At 53.5% G+C, this 25,182-nt stretch overlaps 2 protein-coding genes and 1 non-coding gene across 3 annotated transcripts; all 3 read right to left on the bottom strand.

The window, feature by feature from the left end:
- Nucleotides 1-6: 6 nt before the first annotated feature.
- C2H12orf57 (chromosome 2 C12orf57 homolog) lies at nucleotides 7-761 on the bottom strand. The gene is made up of 3 exons (XM_058045641.1): nucleotides 686-761; nucleotides 403-579; nucleotides 7-322 (listed from the first exon to the last, which is right to left on the bottom strand). Exons 1-3 carry the CDS (start codon nucleotides 741-743, stop codon nucleotides 174-176), a joined length of 384 nt encoding a protein of 127 aa, XP_057901624.1. The 5' UTR covers nucleotides 744-761; the 3' UTR covers nucleotides 7-173.
- Nucleotides 762-862: 101 nt separating this feature from the next.
- On the bottom strand, nucleotides 863-923 carry LOC131080786 (U7 small nuclear RNA). The gene has a single exon (XR_009114218.1). It is a non-coding gene; the product is annotated as a U7 small nuclear RNA (small nuclear RNA).
- A 389-nt stretch (nucleotides 924-1,312) lies between these two features.
- ATN1 (atrophin 1) lies at nucleotides 1,313-24,360 on the bottom strand. Its single transcript, XM_058045193.1, has 10 exons — nucleotides 24,126-24,360; nucleotides 10,174-10,361; nucleotides 9,839-9,976; nucleotides 9,352-9,465; nucleotides 6,044-8,052; nucleotides 5,634-5,856; nucleotides 4,808-5,525; nucleotides 3,499-3,642; nucleotides 3,087-3,267; nucleotides 1,313-2,538 (listed from the first exon to the last, which is right to left on the bottom strand). The coding sequence occupies exons 2-10, from the start codon at nucleotides 10,249-10,251 to the stop codon at nucleotides 2,505-2,507; spliced, it is 3,639 nt and encodes a 1,212-aa protein (XP_057901176.1). The 5' UTR covers nucleotides 10,252-10,361; nucleotides 24,126-24,360; the 3' UTR covers nucleotides 1,313-2,504.
- Nucleotides 24,361-25,182: the final 822 nt, after the last annotated feature.

Below are 25,182 nucleotides of genomic sequence, written 5' to 3' on the forward strand. Positions count from 1 at the left end.
CACGGGCATTTTCAACATACGCTTTATTCGCGAGCAGACACGCGAGCAGACACGGAGCATCCCATTCCTCCCAGGACCGCGTCTCCCTTGTTCAATGCCCCGTTCCCAGGGCTGACAGGACGTGCACCTTGGAAGCAGGGCACCAGCCGGAGCACCGGGAGAGCTCCGCGGGCTCAGGAGGCAGCAACTCCGCCGGTGCCGGCCCCGTGCGGCGGCAGCGTCATGGGCGGCAGGAACATGGCCTTGAGCTTGCCGGACATGCTGGCGATCTCCGGGTCCTGCGACTCGTAGGACTTGATCAGCCGGGCGAATTTCAGGACGCCTGCAAGGGAAGGGAGTGGGCGGGACGCCCCGCTGCCCGGGCGGGCCCGGAGCATCCCGCCCGGCGGGGGAACAACCCACCTTCGCCGTCGCTGCTGAACCCGTAGGCCTTGATCACGTCCTGCTGGATCTGGGTGGCCACGGGCAGCAGAAACTGCAGCATCTTGCCCATGTCGTTGCAGGCGTTGTCCCGAGCCTCCTCCATGCGCTGCGCGTTCTCGGGCGCCCCGAACGCCTTGATCACCTCCGCCAGCACGGCTGCGGGACACGGGCACTCAGCCGCCCGCCGGCCTCCCGCACGCAGCGGCGCGGCACGGGCCCTCGGCCGCCGGCCCGCCCGGGACACGGACCCGCCCGCACTCACCCTTCGCCTGCTCCGCGCTCAGCGCCGGCGGCACCGGGGGCTGCGCGGAGGCCGCCATGGGGCGCGGCGGGGCGGCCGCGGCTGCTGCCCCACACCGACGGGCACCGGTTCCAGCCCGGCCCTGCCCGAGCGCGCCTGCGCCTCCCCGCCCCGATCTGTCATTGCACCGCCTGTGGGAGGGGCTTCCCGCGGGCGCGGGAAACCTACTGGACAAATTCTAAAAGAGCTGAAATCACTACCGGAAAGGGCGCACGGGCGAGGACCCCCTCCGGGCCGACCCACCCCGAGGTGAGGGCGAGGGCCGCTCTTCTCCTGGGCCGTTTCCCCTGCGGGTCCCCGACCCGACTCCGCCCGCCTGCCCCGCTCAAAGCCGATACCGGCGGTCTCCGGTGCCGCCAAACGGGCCAGCCGCGCCGTCCGGACCGTATGCAAATTCCTCGCTTCTCATTGGCCCGCCGTGCGCACGCCCCGCCCCTCCCGTGGTTGCCGGGTTCCCGCACGCCTTTCCCGAGGCGGTGCCCACTTCCAGCCTCTCCCACTTTTCACCGGGAGTGTTTCTGCCCTTCTCCCCCTGGCCCCACTGAAAAGAAATGAACACACCAGAGTCCCGTTTCTGAAAGGGTTTTTTCGTCTTTTTTTTTTCCTTTTTTAAGAGCTTCATATATATATTTATATATATAAATTATTAGAATGTGTGTCAGGGCTCGGGAGTGCGTGGGAAACATCTTTTGGGTGGTTGTTTTTTTTTCTTTTCCATAGCTGGGTTGTTGGTTGTTTTTTCCTTTAATGGTTAAGTAAATATATATATATATGGGGGACCAATCGAGAGATACAACTGTGAAATCAGAACACGCACGCAGGGGCAAGGGAGTCACAAGTTGCTACATAAAACTGCCACGTCTAATAGGATGTGCATGAGTTAAAGTACATCAATTAGGAGGGGTGAGGGGAAAGGGGCAGCCACCATCTTACAGACAGTCCCAGGACGCAGTGTCACGCCATGCCAGCTCTCCCCACGGGGCTCAGAGGGGTCACGGTGCTGACGGCAGTGTCCAAAAGAGTCTGCTGGTGCTTAGCACCTCATGGCCGCGCCCCTTCCCATCAGCTGCGGACAGCACAGCCCCCGTCCTGCAAACAGTCCTGCGGTGCTTTGCACCCCGATGGCTGGGACCGGACCCTCGCAGGCAGGAGAGGCCGCTCAGCAAGGGACCTGGAACACTTTGTTTGCATCTGAAGAGATGTTGGGAGAATGGGAAGCTGCTCTGGCTAATCTGAAAAAGTTCCACGTTGCTTTTCTGTATCGCTAAGCAGTATCTTACAGTTAAAGGGGGGGATGGGGTGTTGAGGAGGAATCTTGAAAAAAGGCTCTTTTGTGTTTGCAGTTATTTCTTGGCTGCACCTCCTCCTGCAGAAGCAGAAAAGGCAGGAGCATCCTGTACATGAAGTCCTGCAATGCTCTGCACTTTTTATTTAATGCAACTGTTCCCCCAAAACAAAGGATGGAGCTCCTGCCACCCTGAATTCATGTCAGTCTTTGTCTTTTGGAGCTCTGTGCAGTGCTGATTCTCTTCAGAGCTCAGCTGAAATCACGTACCAATCGCTTCAGGTCCATTAGGGGTGTGTCAGTCCCTCCCCATTTGCTCTCCTCCACTTTTCCCAGGATGCCATCCCATACTTTTTGTCATCTTCTCTTGTACTCTACTGCATGGTGGGATCAGGATGTGTCACTTTGCAGCTTCCCCTCCCCCAGGATTTGGTTGATTGATTGCTCCTCTTGAGAGAAAGACATGATGATGTCACACTGACAGTGGAAGTCCATTTAAAGGGGTTTGTCGCTTTCCTTCTTCAGGTGGCTAGGATAAAAAAGAGGAACAAGGTGATAGTGAAAGGAAAAAAAGGCAATTTATACCATTCCCTGCCTTTGTTCATCTGGACCCACACAACACTGCTGGCTTGGGAGGTTTTGTAGATCCTTGAAGTAGGAGATACTGTTGAAAAGGTACAACATTCCACCTCTCTCTTTCCCAGTGTGCCTCCCCATGCACTTGTGAATTCCTTGTCTTGGCAAAACCATCAAACCCTTATAAATGTTTTGCATTTTGGCAGGGGTATGGGTTAGTCATAACTGCATTAACATGTGTGAAACATATAAAAGTTATCTCCCCCCTCAGAGGGGAGGAGCTGAGATCTCCCAAGGGATTGAGTAGACACTTGCCAAGCAGACTTTCCTGGTGGCCAGCCACAGCTGTGCCCCGTGGCAAAGCGTCCCTGTTTCCCGTGTGGGCTTGGCCACAGCCACCCGCTCCAGGGGCAATGCTTCCCTGCTCGCGCTGCCTGTGCCAGCCCCACGCCAGGGCTGGGCCGGGAGGTGTTCCTGCGAGGAGAGGGCAGCTGCACGCACCTGTAGTAGTCCTCCTGCGTGGGGAGCGGCACGCCGTGCAGGGGGTGGTGGGCGTGGAGCCACTGCTGCTGCTCCAGAGCCAGGCGCTGCAGCTCGGCCGACTGCGCGTGCATGGCCTGCAGCTGGTGCGCCGCCGACATGGGCGCCGACAGCGAGCCCGGCAGGTCCCTGTAGGGCGCGGCTGCAGCCACAGTGACGCAGAGAAGAGCCCAGTTAATGCTCCATCCAAGGCCCCACAGCTCAGCCAAGACCCTGCTGCACCCCCATTCCCCCATTCCCACGTGCAGGACCTGCTCACCGGCCTGTCCTGACCTGTTTAACAGATCTTAGTCTGGTCCTGTGACGCCCGTGCCCCTCGGAACTCTGCTGATGCTCTCTGAAGGAGAACAGCAGTCCCTGTGAAGTTCCTTACCAAAGAGCTGGTGGCGCAGCACTTCATTCTCATGTAGAGGGTGAGGCAGGAGAGGGTTGGGGATGGTTCCAGCTGGGTATGGTATCCGGGTGAGGTGTGATCCCGAGGCAAGCGGGTCGATTAGAGGGTGAACAGAAGCTGAGGCTGGGAAGAAAAGATACCACAAGATAATTGTCCCAGGCTTTGTAGCAAGTAACGCAGAGATAGACACAAGGCCTCACAAAACAGATATGGAGGGAGGATCAGAGTGTGTTAGGGATGGGATGATTTCACAGCTAAACAACATAGTGTCATCTCCTTCTGAGTGTTACTCTTTTTGCCTGCATTGAACTGCATGTGAACTAGTCTGGCAGAGCTCTGTCCCTACACTCCTCAGGAAGAAACACTGTTCTTTAGAAGTTCATCAGGGTTCTGCAAGGACCTGCTCTGCAATCAGATCTGCACCCCATATCATGCCCATCTGTCACCCCCAACCACCATTCATGTGCATACTTGTACTGGGTTGCTTTCTTTTCCAGGTCTTATCCAGCACAGATTCTCTTTCTAGTGGTTTGGACTCCCAGCCAGACTAAGGTGTCCAGCCATGAATGGTAGGGAAAATGGACACTCACTTGTACCTTGTGCCATCTCTGAGCAGTTGCTCAGAGCCAGCATCTGTGACTGACACCAGACCCCACCGACCGCTCACAGCACCTGAGCAGGCACAACACTTTTTTCCTATTGCACTCTAGCTTGCGCTTTACTTCCCTGAGATTTTCATCTTTAAACATTTTACTTTGCTTTCCTGCAGGATGTGGAAATGGAAGGGACCACCACTCAATTCTGAAGAACAGCAGCCTCCAGTTCCTTATGATTAGCCCACCTCCTATCCCATCCCATCCCACTATCTGCAGCCACTGAGAACCAGCATTTCATTAGTCCTAAGGACACTGCCAAAACTGTTCTAGCAGGGCTCCTCCTCCCTCTGCAGACTCCAGTGTAAGGAATGCAGTTCACAGCAGCACCACCTAGGCAGTCAGTGGGACTACAGCGCTTGTACTGTGGCCCCACAGATCCATAACAAAAGGACACAGTGCAAACAATTTTGCTGGCCACTGATCAGCAGTGTCAGTGCCTTTGGTGGGAGGGGAGTGGGAAAAAGGAAGAATGACCATGATGTTGGGCTCTTCTGGCTGAAGATATATGGCCTCAAAGTTTAATCTTGTCAGCTTTTAGGGTTCCCCAGGGCCAGAGGGAGGGAGCGCAAGGAAGGCACAGTAGGACAGAAATCAGGGCTTTGTGCAAGGCACCAGCACCACACAGCCCTTACCTGCGTGTATGGCATCCTGCTGGTGAAGATGAAGGTGGGAGTGGATGTGGGAATGCTGATGGTGATGAGGTGTCACATTGAGCATCTGCAGCCGGGCCAGAGGGTCGTTGCTGAGCGCCGCCACCCGCTCGGCGTGCTGGCGTTCGGCCGCCAGGCGCTCGGCGTAGGACATGTCGGGACGAAGGGTGGGGCCGGCTGCCAGCGCCAGCCTCTCCCGCTCCAAGTGGCCCAGCCCTGGGTGGAAGGGGAAAGCGGGATGAAGGCCGGGGGCCGTCTGCAGACTCAGCCCGCCGTGGCGTGGGAAGGGATCCATGGCAGCGGCGGGCACGGCGTGGAGCTGCTCCAACTCGGCCGGTTTGACTTCAAAGCCAGGCTTGAGGCGTTCGCGCAGGTCCCGGTCCCTCAGGTCTCGTTCGCGGGCCTCGCGCTCGCGCAGCTCCCGCTCCCGCGTGGCCGGGTCGCTGCTGTAGATGGCTGGCACGTTGTAGCCCAGCAGGCCCGGGTCCACGGCGCCCAGGGGCACGTAGAAAGGGTGGTTGCGGTTGCTGGGGGACATGACGTGGGGCCGGGCGTACTCGCTAAGGGTGCGCAGAGCCGGGGTGTCGGGGCCCAGGTATGGGGGAACAGTCGCTACAGCACTGCCCTGCTCGAAGGAGGGGCGGTGGGGAACCGGCCCGAGGGAGGAGCACTCGACCGGACGGCCCTCCTGGGCCATCTTCTGCAAAAGAGCAGAGAGACCGGCTTCAGGGTCCCAGCGGGGAGCGGCCAAGGGAGCCCTCGAGCATCCGCCCTGGCTGCGCGGCGGCAGTGGGGCTCCCAGACCTACCACACTCCTCTCCAGCTCCCGCTCCTTCTCCCGCTCCCGCTCCTTCTCCCGCTCCCGTTCCCGTTCCCGCTCCTTCTCTTCGCGGGCCTTCTGCTCAGCCTCTCGACGCACTTTCTCCACCAAGTCTGCTCTTTTCTTGGCCAGCTTGGAGCCGTCAAGGGGCACAAAGTACAGGTCTGTGCGGGAGCAGGAGTTGAAGCCACGGTCCAGGTGTTTGTTGAATCTGGGGATGAGAGGGGAAGCCTGTCAGTGCTGACAGGGCTGGTGAGACAGGGACAGCTACAGTGGGAATGTGAAAAGCATCATCAAAAGGCAAAAGGGCACAGCTGCACCTCAGGCTTGGGGTGATTTCCTCTTCCCTGCCCCATCCGGGCCCTCCCCATCCTTTGGAGAAACCAGTCTCCCCTCACCTGGCTGACTGGCTGGCATGGCTCGGCACGTCCACCACCTTGGGGGGCGGCGAGGGGCTGCGAGCAGGAGGCACGGGGCTCTCCGGGGGCTCGTACTCCTCCGACGGCTCCTGCTTGATCTGAGCAGCGCTGAGGGGCAGCGGGGGTGGCGGCGGGGCCGGGGCAGCCATGCTCCCTGGCAAGGGTGGTGGGGCAGAGGGGGCGGGTGAGGGGGCTTTGTAGCCCCCCGCCACAGGGGAAGAGGCCACCCGGTAGCCAGGAGGCGTGGCTGCACGGAAAGGGGCAGCCGAGGAAGTGGGCGGTGAGCCCGGCTTGTAGGGGGCTGGGGGCTGGAAAGTGGGGACAGGGGAGGCCGCCCGCTTCCCATAGGGGGCCACAGCTGATGGGGGTACGGGGGGCGAGACCGTCTTGTAGGGGGCTGCAGAGGGGGAGGCCATGGTGGCGATGACGGTGGAGAGGGTGGTGGCAGCAGAAGTGACCGGAGGGCCAGCCCCATGAGCAGGGGACGGGGGTGGCGGCGGGGGGAAGGTGTAGGTGGCAGGACTCTGCCCCGGTGGGTGCGTGCACATGCTGGGGTAGCTTCCCTGGGAAGAGGCAGCAGAGGAGGACGAGGAAGAGGAAGAGGATGAGGACGAGGAGGAGGAAGAGGGGGCAGCGGCCGCGGTGGCGGAGGGAGCCTGGCTGTAGGCGGCTTGGCTGTGGGGAGGGTAGAGGCGCAGCCCGTAGGTGGGATGGGAAGGGTGATGGCTGCCGGACTCCAGGCCGTGGGGGTAGCCCCCGGGGGGCTGGGGAGGAGCTGTGGCTGCTGGGGAGACGCCCCCGCTGCTGCCGTGACCGTGGTGGTGCTGCTGGGGAGGCTGCTGGTGATGGGGGGACTGGGCAGGGAAAGGCGCGGCGGGGTGGGAGCCGGCATTGCCCAGCGGGCGGCTGTAAGGGGGTGGCCCCTGGCTCCAGACGGGCTGCGAGGGCAGGGAGGGCTGGGTGTACTTGGGGGGCTGGCTGGAGACGGAGAGGCCGCTGGGCGGGGGGAAGGAGTGCCCGTAGGAAGCGCTGTAGCTGGGCAGGGGCTGGCCCGCCGAGGGCTGCGGGTACTGGGCAGAGGAGCTGGAGGGCGGCAGCGGTGGCGGCGCGTACGGGTAGCGGGAGGGGGCCAGGGCCGGTGCCTTGTCCTGCCCCATGCTGTGGGGCGAGGGCAGGTGGCCGCTCAGGGCCTGCCCCACCATCCCTGGGGAGCTGGAGGCGGCCACTGCGTTGTTGAGGGGGCGCAGGGCCGGCGGGGGAGGCAGGTTGGAGGAGACGTGGGGGAAGGAAGGGGCCGAGGCCGGAGGGGCGGCCGGGGGGTTGGCTGGGGGCGTCTTTTGAGGGGGGAGCCCTCCTCCCACCGACGCCAGAGAGATTGGGGTGGTAGGGGGTGGATTGTGCTTGGCGCTGAGGGGCTGCTCACGAGCCCCTGGTGCTGGGAGCCCTCCCACTCCACCGGCAATTTTGGCCCCAACCTGGACCACATTGGCCGCAGGATAAAGGGGAGTGTGGGAGGAAGAGGAGGAGGAAGAGGATGAGGAGGAGGAAGGCGGAGCGGAAGGGGCAGCAACAGCAGAGGAGGAGGAAGAGGAGGAGGAGGAGGCAGGTGTCTGTGGGGCCTGAGCCTGGAAAATGCGTGAGGCCTGGCCCTCCAGCTGGGAATGGTAACTCCCGGCGGGAGGTCCCTGGGGGTGCACCTCGCCCGGGAGCCCAAAGCTGGGCTCTGGCGGACGGGCCAGGCTGTCGGGAGGGGCAGCTCCCGGCGGGCTCTCGGGGAACAGCGGGGGGTGGTGGTAGGAGTGAGACGGCCCCTGGGACAGCACGGAAGAGGAGTCAGAGTCGTTCTCCACGCTCCCAGGGCTGTAGACACTGGGCGAGGTGCTCCTGTTATCCTGGTCGATGTCCCGTGGGTCGCTGCTCATCTCATCATTGAAGCTGTGGCCGTCAAGGCTGTCAACATCAGATGGGGATGGAGGACAGGGCAACTCCTGAAGTAGGAAGGAGGAGGAAAGGGGCATTATGAGGCCTCCCAGACCATACATGGCACACTTCAAGTTCCCAGAGAACTTGTTTTCTGACCTTTCTCTGCCAACCCCAGCACTAGAAAACCTCACAGAGGAAAGGAGACATTGTCTGGCAAGGTACACACAGCACCAGTCCTCCTGCCTCCTTTCCAGTGCTCCCAGGTCCTTCATGAGCATTCCATGTTCAGGAAGGAGGTAACAATGGGTACCCTGTGTAAAGAGGCAGTGAGGGAGGGCAGGAACTGTTACACACAAGGCTGAGAGGGAATAGATACAACAGGGGCGATGGGCTGATGGGCTGTTGGCCAGGACATGGTATTACCAGTGGCATGGAGCCGCACACACCACAGTGGTCCCAGCACTGACCCCAGACCCAGAACTGCTCTTCTTGCCCCTGCAGAGCTCTCCCTGGTCAAGGAGACCAGCTCCCACCCAGACCCCTCTCACTGTTCCACCCCTTACTTCCAGGAGTTCCCCCTGTGCTTCCCAAGCCCTGCTCCTCCCCACCACCTGCTGCCTCAGACAATGTGCACTGGTGATTAGCAGTCATCGTGGGTGAGGGGAACTAACAAGTGCCACTCTAAACAAGGGAGGCTAAGCTGAAAAAATACCACTGCTGAGCTGAACAGACTGTCCACGTGGAAAAATTACAGAAGTGGAACCAAGGTGGTTGAATTATAAGGACCTCTTAACACAAGCAAACATCCCCATGTTTTTGCAGGCCTTTAAGGGCAGTTCCCTGAACAGGCTAACAGGGAATGGAGAAGCACAAGAGCTGAGTCTTCCCACCACCCAACCACCAATCCAGCCTGGTGCTGTCAGTGTTTGGAAAAGCCCTGCCACGGCTCTGTGTGTGCATGAGCAGGTGTTGCATGACTGTCACCTGGAACCCACCATGACTTAAGCACCTCCATGTCACACTGTGCTGGGGATCAGGAGGGACTGACTCCAGCCCAACCTGCGGCTGCACATGGAGCCAGGCTCTTAGCACTAAGCTGGAAAAGACAGGGCACATCCCCAGCTCTGACAACATAGCAGACCCCTGAACACAAGGCAAATGAGACAGAGAGCCTCCATGTGCTCAGTCATCACTCCTGGTGCCATTTTTGTAGATGCCATTTAGGTTGGAAGAGCTGCAGTGGAAAACCCCCGAGGTGTCAGGGCTCCAAAGCAGCCAGAACCTCGAGCAGCACAGACAGGGAAGTGCAGACTCCTTTGCTCTGGACTGGGCACATGCCAGCAATCACAGCAGGGAGAGCTCACCTCAGTTTTGGTTTTTTTGGGAGCGTTGGTGTCCTCCCCTTCACTCTCCGAGATCTCTTCTGTTCGGCCCTGCTTGCTGCTCTTGGGGGTGCAGGATTCCTCCAACCGGCCTTTCTGCAAGGAGACAAGGAGAACACAGAGGTGGAGGGTCATGGGGAAATCTTCCAACCCCACAGGTCTTCCCAGACTGCAGCAGGTGACACACAGCCACCATGGGACATGTGTCAATGACACTAGCAGACCAACACGGACCCAGCATACGGCAAAAATGAGCACTAAAAGGGTCTGGTGAGACTGGACACCAGTTCTTGGGAAAGTGCAAGATGGTGAGGATGAGAGCAAAGAGGGATTCGGCCCATTTCAGAAAGTTAACCCAGCACGGGCTACTTGTGGATCTCTTTTGGTCTGTGTCTCTGGATCCTCAAATGGATCCCACCCAGTCTGGGCAGTCCTTGGCCACCCACACTTGTGTTCCAGCTGGTATTACCTTTGCCGCTTGTCGGGATTTCTCAGCCTTGCCATCACTGCTGGAGGTGCTGACACCACCAGGGGAAGCTCGGCCCCGTGACCTGAGCTCCTCTCGGGGCCCCGGAGTCTCTTTCTTCCGTCCACTCCGCATTGACATCTAAGAGAGGGATCACTGTGTCAGTCCTGCTTTGCACCTCCCACCGCCCCTGCTCTGTGCCCAGCCTCCCAAAGCCCATGAACCCCTTCACTCCACTGTGCCAAACTCATGGCCACTACCTCTGCAGGGAGCCTCAGTTCCAACCCACACCTCCAGCCTGGCTCTCGTGTCCCGGCCCCCTGTCCCACCCCACGTACTGAGTCCTTGTTCTGTCGTGTCTTCATTCTTTTGGGTGTGGGACCCCCATTCTCCTTGGCCCGGTTTGATGAAAACATAAATTTTTATGACTCCACAACCCCCTTCGGCTGTTTCCGAGGAGATGGAGATGGGCAGCTCTTCTGGAAGGGGGAATTACACCAGGCAGGCAATGAGATCCCTCTGGATCCTGAAAGGCAGACAAGCAGATGAGGGGGGAGAAAGACTGAGTGAACTATAGAACACCTTTTCATGGTTTGCTATAGAAATATGGCAAAATTACTATTGTTTCCATATTTAGAGACTCGAGTCTGTTCACCAAGAATGCAATAAACTCTCCCATCAGTGTGGGAAAAGATTTGCCCACTGCCATATTTGATTTCCAATTTCTAGGAGTGATATGTGCACGATGTGAGGTATTCATTTTTAATGGCTTCACACTGAAAGAAGGCAGATTTAAATTAGATACTAGAAAGAAACTCTTTTACTCTGAGGGTGATGAGGTACTGGAACAGGTTGCCTCAGGGATCCCCCTGCCCTGGCAGTGTTGAAGGCCAGGCTGGATGTGGTTTTGAATAACCTGCTCTTGTGGAAGATGCCCCTGTCCATGGCAGGGATGTTGGAAGTAGATGATCTTTAAGGTTTCTCTTAATCCAGGCCATTCTGTGATTATCTCATTCTATGATTTGGGGCCCAATAACGCTGCTTTGGAGGATGCAAGAAGAAATAGTTATCAGGATGTTATCTGTCTTCTGGAATAATTTTAGTATTTTCCTTTTCTTGGGGGAAAAATGACAGGAAAGTGTTTTGATATGTTCCAAATTACAATTTTTCTGACTTTGTTAGGTCATCTTCACTCTTCTTGTCAGTGCAGAAAGTTCCACCACCCTTACTTGGCCATGTGCTGCCATCTGCTAGCCCTGTGTCATCTGTCATTCAGCAAAGTGGCCTTTGCTGAAGGGCACTGTACAGCCCTGCCCTCTCCAGAGCACATCCACATGCACTCGTGCACCACCACGTTATGCAGGAAATGTGACAAGTCTTGCTCGGGCTGTTCCATGCCCAAGGTACACAAATAGGTGTGAGAAAACACATTTAGCTCTGCTTTTACTCGACACCATCACCAGCTCTGTTTAGCCTGGCGTGCCTGCCAGGGTCTCCTCCTCCTCAACACTTGATGTTTCTGTGTACCAGACCGAGTCACACCCAGGGATGCAGAGTACATCCTTACACTTCACAGCAGCAGGAAGATTTCTGAGACCCCTCTGGAACAATTTACAGCTTTGTGCCATGTCCAAAAGCATTTTATTGTAGAATTTAACACCCTGTTGTATCACACAGTTCCTACCCTGGACTATGAAAGTGCCATGTTTGTGTTAGCCTGGGAACTGGAGGAAATTATTCAGGGATACTGCTCCTGAAGTTGGCCTGCCTGAATCCAGCAAGCTAAAGACCTTTTGCACTGCTCTGCACTGCACACACATAACCAAAAAGACTTTATCCTTCCCAAGCCTGTCATCTGAGTTGCTATACTCAGCCTCTGGAATGGACAATCTGAAAGACAAGGGAATGTGTCCCATGGAAGAGGCACCAGCAGAAAAAAACCACAACTACTGGGTTTTATTCTCTCATCTGGAAGCACAGAGGAATTTTGTGAATAAGAAGCCTATGGATTTGGGGCTCCCGAAGATCATCCTACACCTGGAAAAATCACCTTCCAGCCAAGCAGTGCAGGAGCAATCTGGATGACTTTATTCCTCTGAGAAGGGAGCTGAAAACAGGGATCAAAGCAAAAGCACCCGACAGGAGAACTCTCAGATGTCCTGTGCAGCCCCGTTGCTGGACTGTGTGGCCCCAGGGTCACTGCTTTCCACTGTCTTCATCTGCCTGACCATGAAATGGGAGTAATGACACTGGCCTGTCTCTCCTGGGGCTCCACATCTTCCCTGACCAACGCTTACAGAAACCCATCCGGAAGGTACTTAGGAAAATCAGGGGATTGTTTGTTTTAATTCCATTAATATTTTATTTGACCTTCATCACAAGAGCCCCAGGGGGACTCATCCAGCATTAATTCCCACACACATCAATTCATTAACTGAGACCTCTTCTTTAATAGGAAAATAGCTGATGGTGGTTTGTAACTGACCTAATGGAGGCAGAGCCCACTCCCAATCCCCACCCGCTGACTTGTTTTACAGGCTCATGTTTCTGTCACGCTTTGGCCTGTGGTTGCTAATTCAGCCGGTGACACTGATGCTGTTTCAGATAAGCATCCAGTATCAACATTTCTTATGTGAAACAAACGACTGTCATAGCTAAGGTGATCCTTTGACTCATGCCATGGTGGCAACCTGCAAGCATTAGCTCAGTCTGAAGGCACAGCAGCAGCAACAGCAGGCTACCAGTGTCACTGCTCCCTGCATTCCACAGGGATGCCACCCACGCCTCCCACACCAAAGCCAGAGTGATAACACAGCACACGGGTCTCGCTTCAGCTTTCCAGCAACCCTGGAATGACAATTACCATCCTCTTCCCAGAGAAGTCAGTCAGCAGGCAAATAACATGCAGCCAACCACACAAAACTTCCCTTTTTCAAAGGGATACCCACTCCGTACTTATTCCAACCGCTGAATATGCAGTAAGAAACAAAGCCAGAAACAACCAGTGGTATTTCAAGAGACATAATCAACCACTGACTGAGGCAGAAGTTTCTGTCACTTAGACAGTGAAGACTACTAAAATATGTAAGAGAATTGACACACACATTATTAGTATAGCAGTACAGCAACTGTTACAGCCAGATGAGAGGATCACAAATCTGTCTTCTAATTTTAACATCTATGAAATGAAAGCCTGCAATGTGAGCCTTTACAATTAGCAAGTGACACCTAACCATTCCCATCACTGAAGATTCCTGCAAATGTCTCTGAAGGGTTCTTAGGGCTCCATGGTTTTGGTTAGGAGGTGAGACGTGACAGGCCTGCTGTGAAAGGGTTAACCTTTCCCTGGCCCTGTGAAGCCCTTCACAGGTTCAACTGAGTTATGAGGCATTGCAAATTGCAATTTTCTGTTTGTGTTTCATACAGCCCAGCTTGGCTTGGCTCATTGCCCAAACCCCTCCATATTCTCCTGCAAGCCCTGGTGAAGTCTCCTGCGAGCAACATACACTCAACAGGCATCCCCCACGTGGCATTCAAAATGGATCCTGCTCCTCCTCCTCCTCAGCTCCAAGTAATTCTCCTTCCCAAAGCCTGGACCGTCCGGCACCACCAGCCACAAGCATACGAGGTTCAGCTTTTCTTTTGTTGAAGGACACAGATGGGTTCTCTCCTTCCCAGGCTGTCATGTGGAGCAATTCTTCCAGGTAACCAAACTGGAAACAAGTCCATCTCAAATGAGAAGCACTCAGGTTTTACCTCTTAGAAAGCAGGCTGAATGTTTGTCCTTGGCTCAGGAGTGCATTTACACATTAGTCTGTGGCTCTGAGGAAATAAACTTTCCTAGACTGCGACAGAAGCAGAGGAAATGGGAACCAAGTTTCTGGGGTGGTGTTTGAGGGCTTGGCCAGAAGTGTAAATGACAAACCAAAGCTCTGCACACGCTGGGGCTGCAGGCAGGGATGCACCCAGCACATCTCCAGCAGCCAGGACACGTTTCCACCGAGACCAGGAAGACAGGGAGATGCTGCCAGAGCCATGCAGGGTTTTGACACTTCAGCAGGTGCTCAGTGGCAGAGCAAGCCCCAGGATGCACAGCCCAAGTCCAGGGCTCCGGCCTGCTTGAGAAGATCAAACACCAGCCAAGGTCCAGCTAGCCCTCTCTGAGGCCAGTGGCAGCAGAAGGGAGAGATGAAGGCTCCAGCATCAGTGTCATTTAAGAAAAAGAGCTAACATTATCCCTTTTTTAGTTTATTTACTACAGACTAAGCCAGCTTCCACTAGATGCTAGTCCATGCAAGTAGATGCTAGTCCATGGAAGTTTGGAGCAAGGAGTCAGTGGAATGCCTGCTTTAACCTAAGTACAGATGTTCTGAAGTGCAAACCTCTTGTCTTCTTCATTTGGGAATTGTTTAAAGTACACAGTGACTACTCTTTAAGTCATTTTCTGAAATGTAGGAATCACATCAAAAATCCTAAGTGAAATCCAAGGTATTTGGTATGCAAAGGCAGGGATTCAGAAGTCAGATGTGAGAATTAAACTGAGTCTCCTTCTCTGCAATTCAATAGCTCTCTGTTCCCATCCTGTTTTTTCTCTTCCCACTTCTACAAAGAGATGGACTAGCACTGGAGGGAGGAACCAGGGTGGCAAAACGAACACAGCTGCTTTTTAACACATTGCAGATGCTGAAAAGTGTCCTGAAAATAAGCTGGAATGTTAACTGATGGATCCCTCTTGATGGGTAAAGATCACTAAGAAGAGTAGTATGTGTGTATATATATATATGACTGCTCAATGAATGATGGGATGATAGTCCCAAATATTTTTAACTCCTGTCTCAATCTGCCTCATTTTGTAAAATGAAGGGAATTTTTCCAGAAACGTAATCAGTTTTAATGATTGTGCATGATCCTGAAAACATTAAGTTTTGTCCCAGATACTACAATCAGACAAGATGAAGTACAGCATTTCCCAATGGCTAATTACCTGATTTCATGCTTGAACCCTGGCATTTCACTACAGGACATGATGGAGAAAGAGAGGGAAGAAAAAGGAAGGGCACCATGTTCAGTGTTGGACAGCAATGAGAAAACAGGCCAGGGTTGAGGTTGCACGTCACCATCTTTCGATACATACCTGGAGTGTGACATTCCTGTAAAAGGGAAAATGATTCTGCAGGCAAAGGGATTAGGATGCCAAAATGGTTGAATACCAAGATGGCAAACATTTGTGGCTAATACTATCTTGGGTGTGAATATTGCCATGACTGGCAAATCTTCTATATTCAGTAAATTTTGTTAAGAATAAATACACGGAGGTATACAAATGAAAAGTAGTTTTCAAACAAAGGCATTTTCCTATCTCCTAAAAAGTAACTACAACACTGGGTGGATGCAGGGGCTGTGAACACAGGCTGGGAAGTGAATTAATCAAAGAACAGGACTCCTACAGGGCACTCTCATGCAGGTCACTGCACCCAGAGACCCCAGGATCAGAGCACACGCCTCCCAGTCCTCTGCAGAGCCCTCCACAAGGGCTGGGACAGGCACATCCAACCTCCAGCAGCCATCAGGCACGGGCAGGAAGGGCTGAGATCTGCCCTGCCAGCCAGGTTTGGCAGCTCAGTGTTATGTGGCAAACTCAGGCAGAAACACCTACAACATAAGTGCAAACTCTTGACTACTGCTCAAGAGGTGAAAATATAAATCCAGTATGAAAATAGTGACAGCTGTCAATCTTTGTTATTTTCCATAAAGACACAGATTTCATACTGGCAGTGTACTGGAATTTCACTGGATTCTTCTGTCTTCAAAATATAATAGCATAGAATGGGTCGCTATGTGATGTGTTAAAATAAATATTAACAATAAATGTAAATGTATGCTTTCAGAAACTCCACTCTGTGCCAGAGGGTGAATCACACACACTTTTAATACACAAGCTGAATGGACTCTCTCAATTTACATCCATCTTTCTGTGTAAGAGCTGATTCACAATCCCATCCTAAGAAGTCAGGTTTGAGACCACCTGAGGAAACTGAACATGAACAAGTCCATGGGACCCAATGAGATGCATCCCAGGGTCTTGAGGGAGCTGGCTGACATAGTTGCCAAGCCAGTCTCCATCATATTTGATAACTGGATGGATGGCTCCATCCAGAGTTACAGTCCACAGCTGAATGTCAAACTGGAAACCTTGAACCAGTGGTGTCCCCCAAGGATCTGCGACCAATATATTTAATATCCTCATCAGTGACACAGATGGTGGGATAGAGTGCACTCTCTGCAAGCTTGCAGATGACACCAAGTCAAGTGGTTGATAGGCTAAAGGGAAGAGATGCCATTCAGAGGGACCGTGACAGGATTGAGGAGTGGAACCATGTGACATTCATGAAATTCAACAAGGTGAAGTGCAGGTCCTGCACATGGGTCAAAGCAATCACCAGGATCAGTATAGACTAGGGAATGAAGAGGCTGGGAGCAGCCCTGTGGCAAAAATCTTGCAATACAGGTGGACAAAAAATGTCCTAAGCTGCATCAAAAACAGCACTGGCAGCAGGGTGAGGGAGGGAATTCTGCCCCTTTGCTCTGCCCTGGCAAGACCCCAGCTGGAGTGCTGCAGCCAGCTCTGGGGTCTCCAGCACAGAAAGGACAGGGATCTGGGACAATTCCCTGAAAGGAGGGGTTAGTCAGGTGGGGATCAGCCTCTTCTCCCAGGCAATAAGTAATGGGACGAGAGGAAATGGGCTCAAGCTGTGCCAGGGGAGGTTCAGGCTGGACATCAGGAAGCATTTCGTCATTGAAGGGGTGGTGAGGCCTTGGAATGGGCTGCCCAGGGCAACAGTGGAATGTGTTCAAGAAATGACTGGACACGGCACTCAGTGCCATGGCTTAGTTGGCAAAGTGATGTTTGGCCAATGGTTGGACTCGATGATCATGGAAGTCTTTTCCAACCTTAATGGTTCTGTGATTCTGAGATTCTAAGCATGAAAAGGTGGCTTATAAGAAAGGAAGACTGACAATTTTTACCAGAGCCTGCAGTGACAGGACAAGGGGCAATGGTTTTAAACTGAAAGAGGGCAGGTTTAAATTGAATATGAGGAAGAAACTCTTTTCTATGAGGGTGGTGAGACACAGGAACAGGTTTCCCAGAGAAGCTGTGGATGTTCCAACCCTGTAAGTGTTCAAGGCCAAGTTGCAAGGGACCAGGAACAACCTGGTCCAGTGGAAGGTGTCCTTGCCCATGGCAGGAGGGATGGAACTGGATGATGTTTAAGGCCCCTTTCAATCCACACCAGTCCATCATTGTATAAAATATCCTAAAATTATTTTAAAATAACACCTCCCATGCAAAAAAAAAGATTCATCTTGAGGCAACAGCTTCAATCCTTCTTATATGTACTTGTTGGCAAATCACTTGTCAGGCTACCTATGTGCTCCTTCTCTGCAGTAAAATAATAAATAAAAATTAAAATGCTCACGCTTCAGGAAAGGGTGCCAAATAAGAATACTAAAAATAACTGTGCAGAGCACTGGCAGTCTTAGGAGATAAAGCTAGTTTACATTTTATTAAGCCTATATTAATGTTTTGTTTTCTTAATTTTGCACAACCATGAGAAGCAAGAATGTTATTTTGAGTATGAAAACTAATTCTGGAATCTCCATTCAAATAAAAATGTATCTGTTAAAAAAAATTATGATTAACAGACTGAAATAACAGAGCTAAAGCAAGGTAATAAATAATAAAAATATTCATGCATTTAACAATAGCTTAATTTACAGCATAGAAGAAGATATTAATTTTTGCAAAAGCAACTGAAAATAAAGTTTGATTCACTAAATGAAGGTTAGATGTACTAAAGAAGGTTATGTTAATCGTAAAACAATTCCTGAGGGCACAGTAAAATGACTGTTAAGTATGTAAGAGATTTACTTAAAAATCCCAGCAGAATAATTCTGTCTCCCCAGAGGAGGGCTTCCAGATCTCTCCAAAACACAGGCTGGCAGAGACCAGTGGTGGATCAGGAAAAAATCCACACTGGGCTCTGCCTTCTGCAAGTGGGATGGAGCCTAGAGACGCATGATCCAGAGGAAGGACACAACACATTCCCCACACTCACTATTTTATGAAGTGCAGCATCTTCTATATTTGCAACACCTGAGCACACCTTACCTGTGGAGCTGTTAGGGGCCCAGGGTCTGTGTTACACCTCACAGCCCGCTTCTGATACACAGAGGTCCCTTTGCTAAGAATGCAAAGCAAATTACTCAGAGACATCACAGGATGGCTGCCCAGAGACTCAAAGGAGGATGCCAGAGCTGGAAGGGACATTCAGACTCTGAGCTGACCAGTGCAACTCACAGTGATACCCTTTGGATATAAAGTGATATAAAGTGATATCCTTTGGATATAAGAGGCGGATCCATGAAATGGCACCTCGGCATCCAGCAGCCATTGAGAAAGTAAACTGCATGCTAGAATTTCCTGAGGAGAACATCATTATGCCCCCACACAAACCTATGGCTTTCCCACATCTTGAAATCTGTGTGCAATTTCTGCTTCTTTCATAGGAACCAGAAGGGGCGATGAAGAGGCACGACTGAGTGGGTTAGACATTTCTGTCCAGAGAAAAGGTTACTGAAGTGAGGATGTGACTGGGGACCTAAAGCCATATATAAAAATTAGAGGTTAGGTAGAAAATATTTTTTTACTGTCTTTTCCAGTACAAATTTGATGACCCTCAAACAACACTACAAAGAAACATGTTCAAAAACAACTAAAAAGAGTAGTTCTTCAAACAGGTAGCTGCAGAATTTCCAATTAAAGGACACCATGGGTGCTAGAAGGTTCTGTGTGTTTGATGGGAGACTGGAGAGTTTCATTCAAGAGAGAATCACTGGCACTTTCTGGATAGCTAGAAACAGCTGGAAGCTGTAGGAGTATCAGAGGAAAATGGCACAGGATTGGATTGGACTAGATTAGATAAGATTAGAAAATTACATTATTAGATTAATGGTTGGACTCAATGATCCTGGAGGTCTTTTCCAACATAAGGATTCCATGACTTTGCAGCCACTGACCCAAGGGACACCCTTTAGATTCTCTGTTTGCAGGGATTCATGACTGACAGCAAAGACAACACGAGAGCCACGCGTGCCAAGGGCAAGCATGCCAACAGGATGAAGATGGACAGACATATCCAGAAGGAAAGAAGTGAACTAGGGACAGGGAAATGGCCAGAGGAACAGCAGTACAGCAGATATGAGTCACTGGTAAACTTCGAGTCACTCCCAGGCTTGGGATCCCACAGCTTCTCCTTGGTCTACTGGCCAAGCACCGGCCAAGTGGGATGATCCTGCCCTCATCCCTCATCTCTCATCCCAGAAGTCTGAAAAGACTTCTAAGAAGGCATTTCTGGAATGAGTGAAATTCACCAGTGCACAGAGAAAGGAATATTCTTCAGGAGCAGGAAAAGAGAGGTGATTTTCACCTGACTGTACCCAGGATTGGTAAGGCAATTATGGGAGTAGTGCATGCCATTTTTACCTGTGTACTCCAAAAAGGATGCTGACAAATTGAGAAATGTGATTAACTCCTCCCCCTTATAACCTTAAGCTAAATAAATATAGCTTACCTGAGAAAATGTTAAAAGACTTGAAGATGGCCTATGAGCACTACAAAGATTTCTGACAGCTCTTTAACCTACACAACAAAGACCCCCATATCCAATGGATAAACCCAGACAAATCAAACAGAGGAATGGTGCAAAATTTGAAAAGCAGGAGAAATTATTCACTTGAAAAACTTGCATAGGAATGCAAGTAGCATATCGCTGAAATTTTTAAGGGTTTCCTTTTATTTTATTGTAAAATAAATGCTCTTAATATTTTCTGCACAGACCATCCAGTTGATGAAAACAGGTTTTTCAATACTAAACTCATTAGTAGTCATAGAATTTGGCCAAAAGGTGATGGGGTCTAGCTAGCTCTGGTGAAAATGGACTTTGAAGGCAATGGTCTAGCAATGTATGAGGAAAGCCTGATGGATAACCATGACTGGATAAACCATTCTTCATGGAGGGTGGGCCCTCTTTATGTGTCTCGCAAACCCTGAATAATTCTGAGGTAAATCACTTCATCTGTTGCACTGCCTGAAAGAAAAAAACAGCAGTATATCCAAAATACTGTGCTATAGATACACTTTATATCCAATACACTCTGCTATATATATCAATATAAAATTTAATAACTATATAACATTATATTTTATACAAGATATATTATATTATACAAACTACCATATATATTGTGATATACACACACATATAAATATATATATACACACATAAAGTAAATCCAATTCACTATCCAAACAGAAGAAGGTTGCTCAAATGCAACCTTCACTTAAGTGATCTATAGTGCAGGAAGACCTTGTGGAAGAAACAGGCTATCGCCAAGTTCACTGTACAGCAGGCAAGTACAAGACTAAAATTTTCCAGCTAAACTCTCTGTGATGAAGAATGTCACCAGGGCAAGAGACATGAAGTAAGATTGAGAGCAACCAGCTCCCCTTCTTCAGCAAAGCCCAGACAGACCATCATTGGCTGAAATTGCCTGGAGAAGATATTGCAGTTAGCCTTTGGTTTGTAGGTGAAAATACTGCCACAACGATCAATCAAACATTGATATTTTTACAGGAGGAGACAACAACAAATCAGTGTTTGCTGCCACAACACACACAGAAAACAGACAGTCAGAAACTTCTGCAGGATTATCAGAGCTGGAAGCCAGGCACTGCTTCTGAGGGGATTGCTTCCTCACAAAGTTGACTTCTGTTGAACTTGGCCAAGTTATCCCCAAACATCTGAAGCCCAAACAGCCAACCAGACTGGTAGGGAGGTGAAGCTCAAGCCACTTGAAGTGGAAACATCCCCTTGTGTTTCACCATTCTCCATACACACCTCATTGACAAGATGGGCTGTGGGCCCACCACTGCCCAGCACGTGCCTGGAAGGACAGAAAGATTCTCCAGTGCTCATCTCAACGGGACAAAGAGCAGTGGGACATGCACCTGGCCAGCCTGGCCACACAGGCCTGGGCACTGCTGAGCCTCAGGAGGTCAAGGAAGGCACTGAGAGGGAGCACCTCACGTCCATGTTAAACCATCCGCTGTGACCAGACTCCAGCAGGGACCTCGGGAATTAGTTCTGCAGAGAATACCTACCCTAGGCGCGCTCTCTTGGTTAAGAGCATGACATCTTCAGCTTTTGAACAGCCAGAACTTGTGTTGCCTTCTCCTTCAGCCTTTAAGAAGTTTGTAAAGCACTGCTATTTTGAACTTCACCAGACATAGTCTTCAAGAAGTACAGATGGAAGAGATAAAATGATAAACACAAGAAATATATATGTCATGCTTCCAAAGCATCTCCTAATGGAGGAAGAATGAGACCAGAAAATCCAGTGAAGGCAAGAAAATAGTTTATTCGTCCAAAAGACACTGGGAGAAATAAATGAACTGGGGAAGATAAAGTCTGACAGAAGAGAAAACCAGGTTCTCAAAAGAAAAGGGATTACACAAGGAGGAAAAATATAAGATGGACTAACATTCAGGTAGGTATTTAAGGAGGGGCACAGCTGAACATGTGCACAAACCAATTCCAGAGATTGCATTTGCAAACATTATTACACCCCAGACCTTGTAATCTTCCCTACACAGCTCTGTATTCCACATGGACTGCTCTCAACTCCACCTCCATCCCAAGAAAAACACTGATGAACATGAGAAGGCTCCAGGACAAACTGGGAAGGTGTACAAGGAGTGACAGGAGCTGAACTTCGGGAGGAGAAAAACCTGCCTGATGTATTTCACCCACAAAATAAATCAGGATGGAATATTTCAGTTGGAAGGGACCTACAACGATCACCTGGTCTGACTGGACTAGATGCTCCTCCTCCTCTTGAAGAACAATACAGATCAGGCTGCTTTAAGTGCAGCAATCTCACCATGCTATAGAATCACAGTTCCTTGCATGACCATTATCATTTTGGAATACAAGTACACCCACAAGAAACGTCATCATAACTCCTTGTTCAGGCAAACCTAAAGGTGAGAATGCAAGAACCTTTCAGAGGTATCCAAGGGGTACAAAACCCAGGGGAGGAGGCAAATGCATATGAAGAGAGGTAAAGGCAGGTCACTGCAGCAGGTTTAACCTGTTCATCTTGTTCATTAAGATTCACTGCACATTTAATTTTCAAATGTTTGGAGGTTTTTATAATTTCCAGCATGAACCATGGTACTACAAGTTCACTCTTTGGCCATGCTTGAAAAGCTCCATCATGAATCATAACTGGGAAAGTCTGGTTTCAAAGATCAGGTCATTCCTAAGAAGTTGGGGAAACACACAAATGATTGGTTGTGCCATCACTAATGACAGACACAAAATAACATTAACAACTTGGCCAAGAAACAGGACAAGAGAGAACGAGAATAATTCCAAATGAACAATTTGATCATTCACATTTACAAGTGTCCCATCCATGGGTAATGGAGCTCCAGCCCCTTGGGAATGTGTGTGCAGCACAGCAGTGATTCACAACACCCTGGGGCTTAGAAGAAAAGCAAGTCCAGCTTTCAACTCAGACAGCTGTGGCATTCGCCAGTGGGAGGTCAATGCTGAACTCTGCAGCTTTAGGCAGCTCACACCTGAAGGGTGTGTAAACGTGCTCCAGCACTCAGGTGGACACAAAATGAACGGCATTTCCAACTTCTCCTTCGCCCTCCTGCTGCACACCTCAGGATAATGGCCCACCACTTTCCCCTCACTTTTTTAAGGCTGGAAAGCATAGCAGCTCCGATTCAATCCACCCAGTACAACCAGAAATAATGACAACAGATTTGGGTGCCGAGCTCAGTAAGGACACGCTGCCTCTCAAGGCACAGCCCAGAAAAAACAGAGCCTGCAGACAAAAGCCCTACAAATTCTTACAGTAGCCATCCTGGCAAATGAGGAATCGGCTGCGGAACTCAAGGCAGCCACGGCACTGAGGCAAACGCAAGTAAAGACACTGCCCATCTGGAAAGCAACTTCGGAAACGTACAATAGCTATCAGGGCACAACTCCACGGCGAGCAAAGGCGGCGTGCAAAGTAATGCCACGGTGACCAAATGGCTGCCACTTCAACAGCACAGCGGCCACTCGGCAAAATACAGCCGGCAATTCGCTGGGCAACAGCAGCCGAGCCGGCCACAGGCCAGCAAGCCAGAACAGCCACCGGCTCCATGGCATAGTCAAAAGGGCGACGTGGGAATGCCACCCCTCCAGGAATCCTGACTAACAAACGAACAACCAGCCGGACACACCGGGGATCTGGGCCGGTTCAAGCGGAGCGCGGCCGCCACCGCGATGCCACCCAGCCGTACGGGGTCCGGCCAGCGCCCCGGTCCCCGGGAGGCACCCTGGCGTGCCACAGGAGGGGGCAGCGGTGAGGGGCGAATCCCACCCGCGCCCGCTGCAGCTACGGCGGGGAGAGCCGAGGCTCTTTTCGGTCCCCCGATGGAAACGTTATTCCCAGCTCCTCCTGCCCGCTCCCCGGCCGCACCTGGGCAAGCGGGGACAATACGGGCCCCCCCGAAGGCAGGCGGGGCGGGAGCCGGTCCCCTCGGGCGCTGTGCCGCCCCGCTCCCCGCACGGCGCCGGGCCGCAAACTCCCAACTCCCGCCGCCCGCGCCCCCCGGGCCCTGCCCCCGCCGAACTTCCCGCCGCAGGGAAGGGGGGCTCCGCGGGCGCTGACGTCACGCCGGGCGCGCGGCGGGGGGTGTCCCCGCCCCGGGACCCCCGCGGCGGGCGCGGAGCCCCGCGCGACCCCCGCCCCCCGTTCCGAGGGAAGGCGCGGCGCCGCCGTCCAGCTCCAGCGCAGCGCAGCCCGGGCGGGCGGCGAGCCCCGGGCGGGCAGCGCCCCCCGGCGATGCCGGAGCGCCCCCAGCCGCGGCCGGGACCCCCGCCCCGCCGAGCCCCCGTGCCCCGCGGCGCTGTCCCGGCTCCTTGCCGGCCCCTCGGCGCATCCGCGCCGGGACAGGGACCGCCGGGGACCCTTCGCCAGCGCCGCGGGGGTTAATCGCACTCTCGCCCCTCCTGCCCCCCCCAAGTTTGGTGCTTCCCCCCCCCGCGCCGCCTCGCTCCCCATCCCGACAGACGGACCGGAGGGCTAAAATCCAGCCGCGAAAGAATGCAGCGAGTGGGCGACAATGACAAGCGGGGCGGGAGCGGCTGGGAGCGGGCGAGGGACTCACCGGCGGCTCCTGAGGGGAGGTCGAATGAAGGGAGGAATGGAGGCGGCGAGGAGCGGGGGGCAGGGATTTAAACGCTGCCCCCCCTTCTCTTTTTTTTTTTTCTCTTTTTTTTTTTTTTTTCCCCTTTCCTCCCTCCTCCTTTTTCCGCGCTCCCTCGTTTCCTCTCGCGGCTCCGGAATAACCGGTCGGTGGCAGGGACAGCGGCTCCGGGAGGAGGGGGTGCGGCGGGGAGCGGGGCCCCCCCGCCCCGCGGCTGTGTCGCCCCCTCTCCCGCCGCGCTCAGGCGCCTCCGCCTGCGCCCCGCCGCCCTCCCATCGCTCCCACCGCTGCCCGCCTTAGCCACCTCCCATTTCCGAAGGGCCCAGAACGAGACCCTCCCCCGCCCCTCCGCTCCGCGCTCGCCGCCGCCCCTCCCCGCGAAACACCCCACACGCCCCGCACCCCCCAACCCACCCGTGGGCAGCGTGGGACGGGGGAGGAGGAGACGCGGGCGCGGGCCGAGCAACCGCCTCGGCCCCCGCCCCCGCCGCGCCCCGCACCGCTGGGCCCCCGGCGCCGGCACAAAGGCCGGGCGAAGCGGGGCAGAGAGAGCCCGGCGGGGCGTTTTTGGCAGGACGGGCCCGCGGCGGCCGAGGGCTGCGGGGGGGCGGCGGCCGGCCGGGGCTGCGGCGGGGCCTCCCGGGGGGCGGGGGCGGCGGCCGCCCGACGGGCGCTGCTCATCGGCGTGCGGCCGCGCGCGCATCCATGCCCCGATCCCGCTTCCCATCCCCCGCCCGGTTGCCAGGCAACGGCACAAAGGGAGCGCGAGCCTCGTGCGGGGGCCGCTCCGCACTGCCCGCACCGGGCCCGGCCCCCCCGGCACCGCACACGCACACACGGCGGCGGCGAGCGGGCCCCCCCCGGCACACGCACACGCACACACGGCGGCGGCGAGCGGGGCCCCCCGGCTCTCTGGCGCACGGCAGCGGCGGGATGCGGGATCCGGCTGGCGCGGGCCTCGCCCGAGCGGCGCCACATCGCCCCCCCGCCGCCTGCCGCGGCCGCGCGGTGCGGGGGA

Source organism: Melospiza georgiana, chromosome 2 (genome assembly GCF_028018845.1).
Source record: "Melospiza georgiana isolate bMelGeo1 chromosome 2, bMelGeo1.pri, whole genome shotgun sequence".
NCBI lineage: Eukaryota > Metazoa > Chordata > Aves > Passeriformes > Passerellidae > Melospiza > Melospiza georgiana.

Bases quoted from the DNA above. Each gene is read 5' to 3' on its own strand.
- C2H12orf57 (XM_058045641.1), bottom strand. From the start codon at position 743: ATGGCGGCCTCCGCGCAGCCCCCGGTGCCGCCGGCGCTGAGCGCGGAG. The intron at 580-685 runs GTGAGTGCGGGC...CGTGTCCCGCAG, and splicing joins GAGCGCGGAGCAGGCGAAGG to CCGTGCTGGCGGAGGTGATC. The intron at 323-402 runs GTGGGTTGTTCC...CTTCCCTTGCAG, and splicing joins GTTCAGCAGCGACGGCGAAG to GCGTCCTGAAATTCGCCCGG.
- ATN1 (XM_058045193.1), bottom strand. From the start codon at position 10,251: ATGTTTTCATCAAACCGGGCCAAGGAGAATGGGGGTCCCACACCCAAA. The intron at 9,466-9,838 runs GTAATACCAGCT...GTCTCCTTGCAG, and splicing joins AATCCCGACAAGCGGCAAAG to AAAGGCCGGTTGGAGGAATC. The intron at 3,643-4,807 runs GTAAGGGCTGTG...TTTTCTTCCCAG, and splicing joins GCAGGATGCCATACACGCAG to CCTCAGCTTCTGTTCACCCT.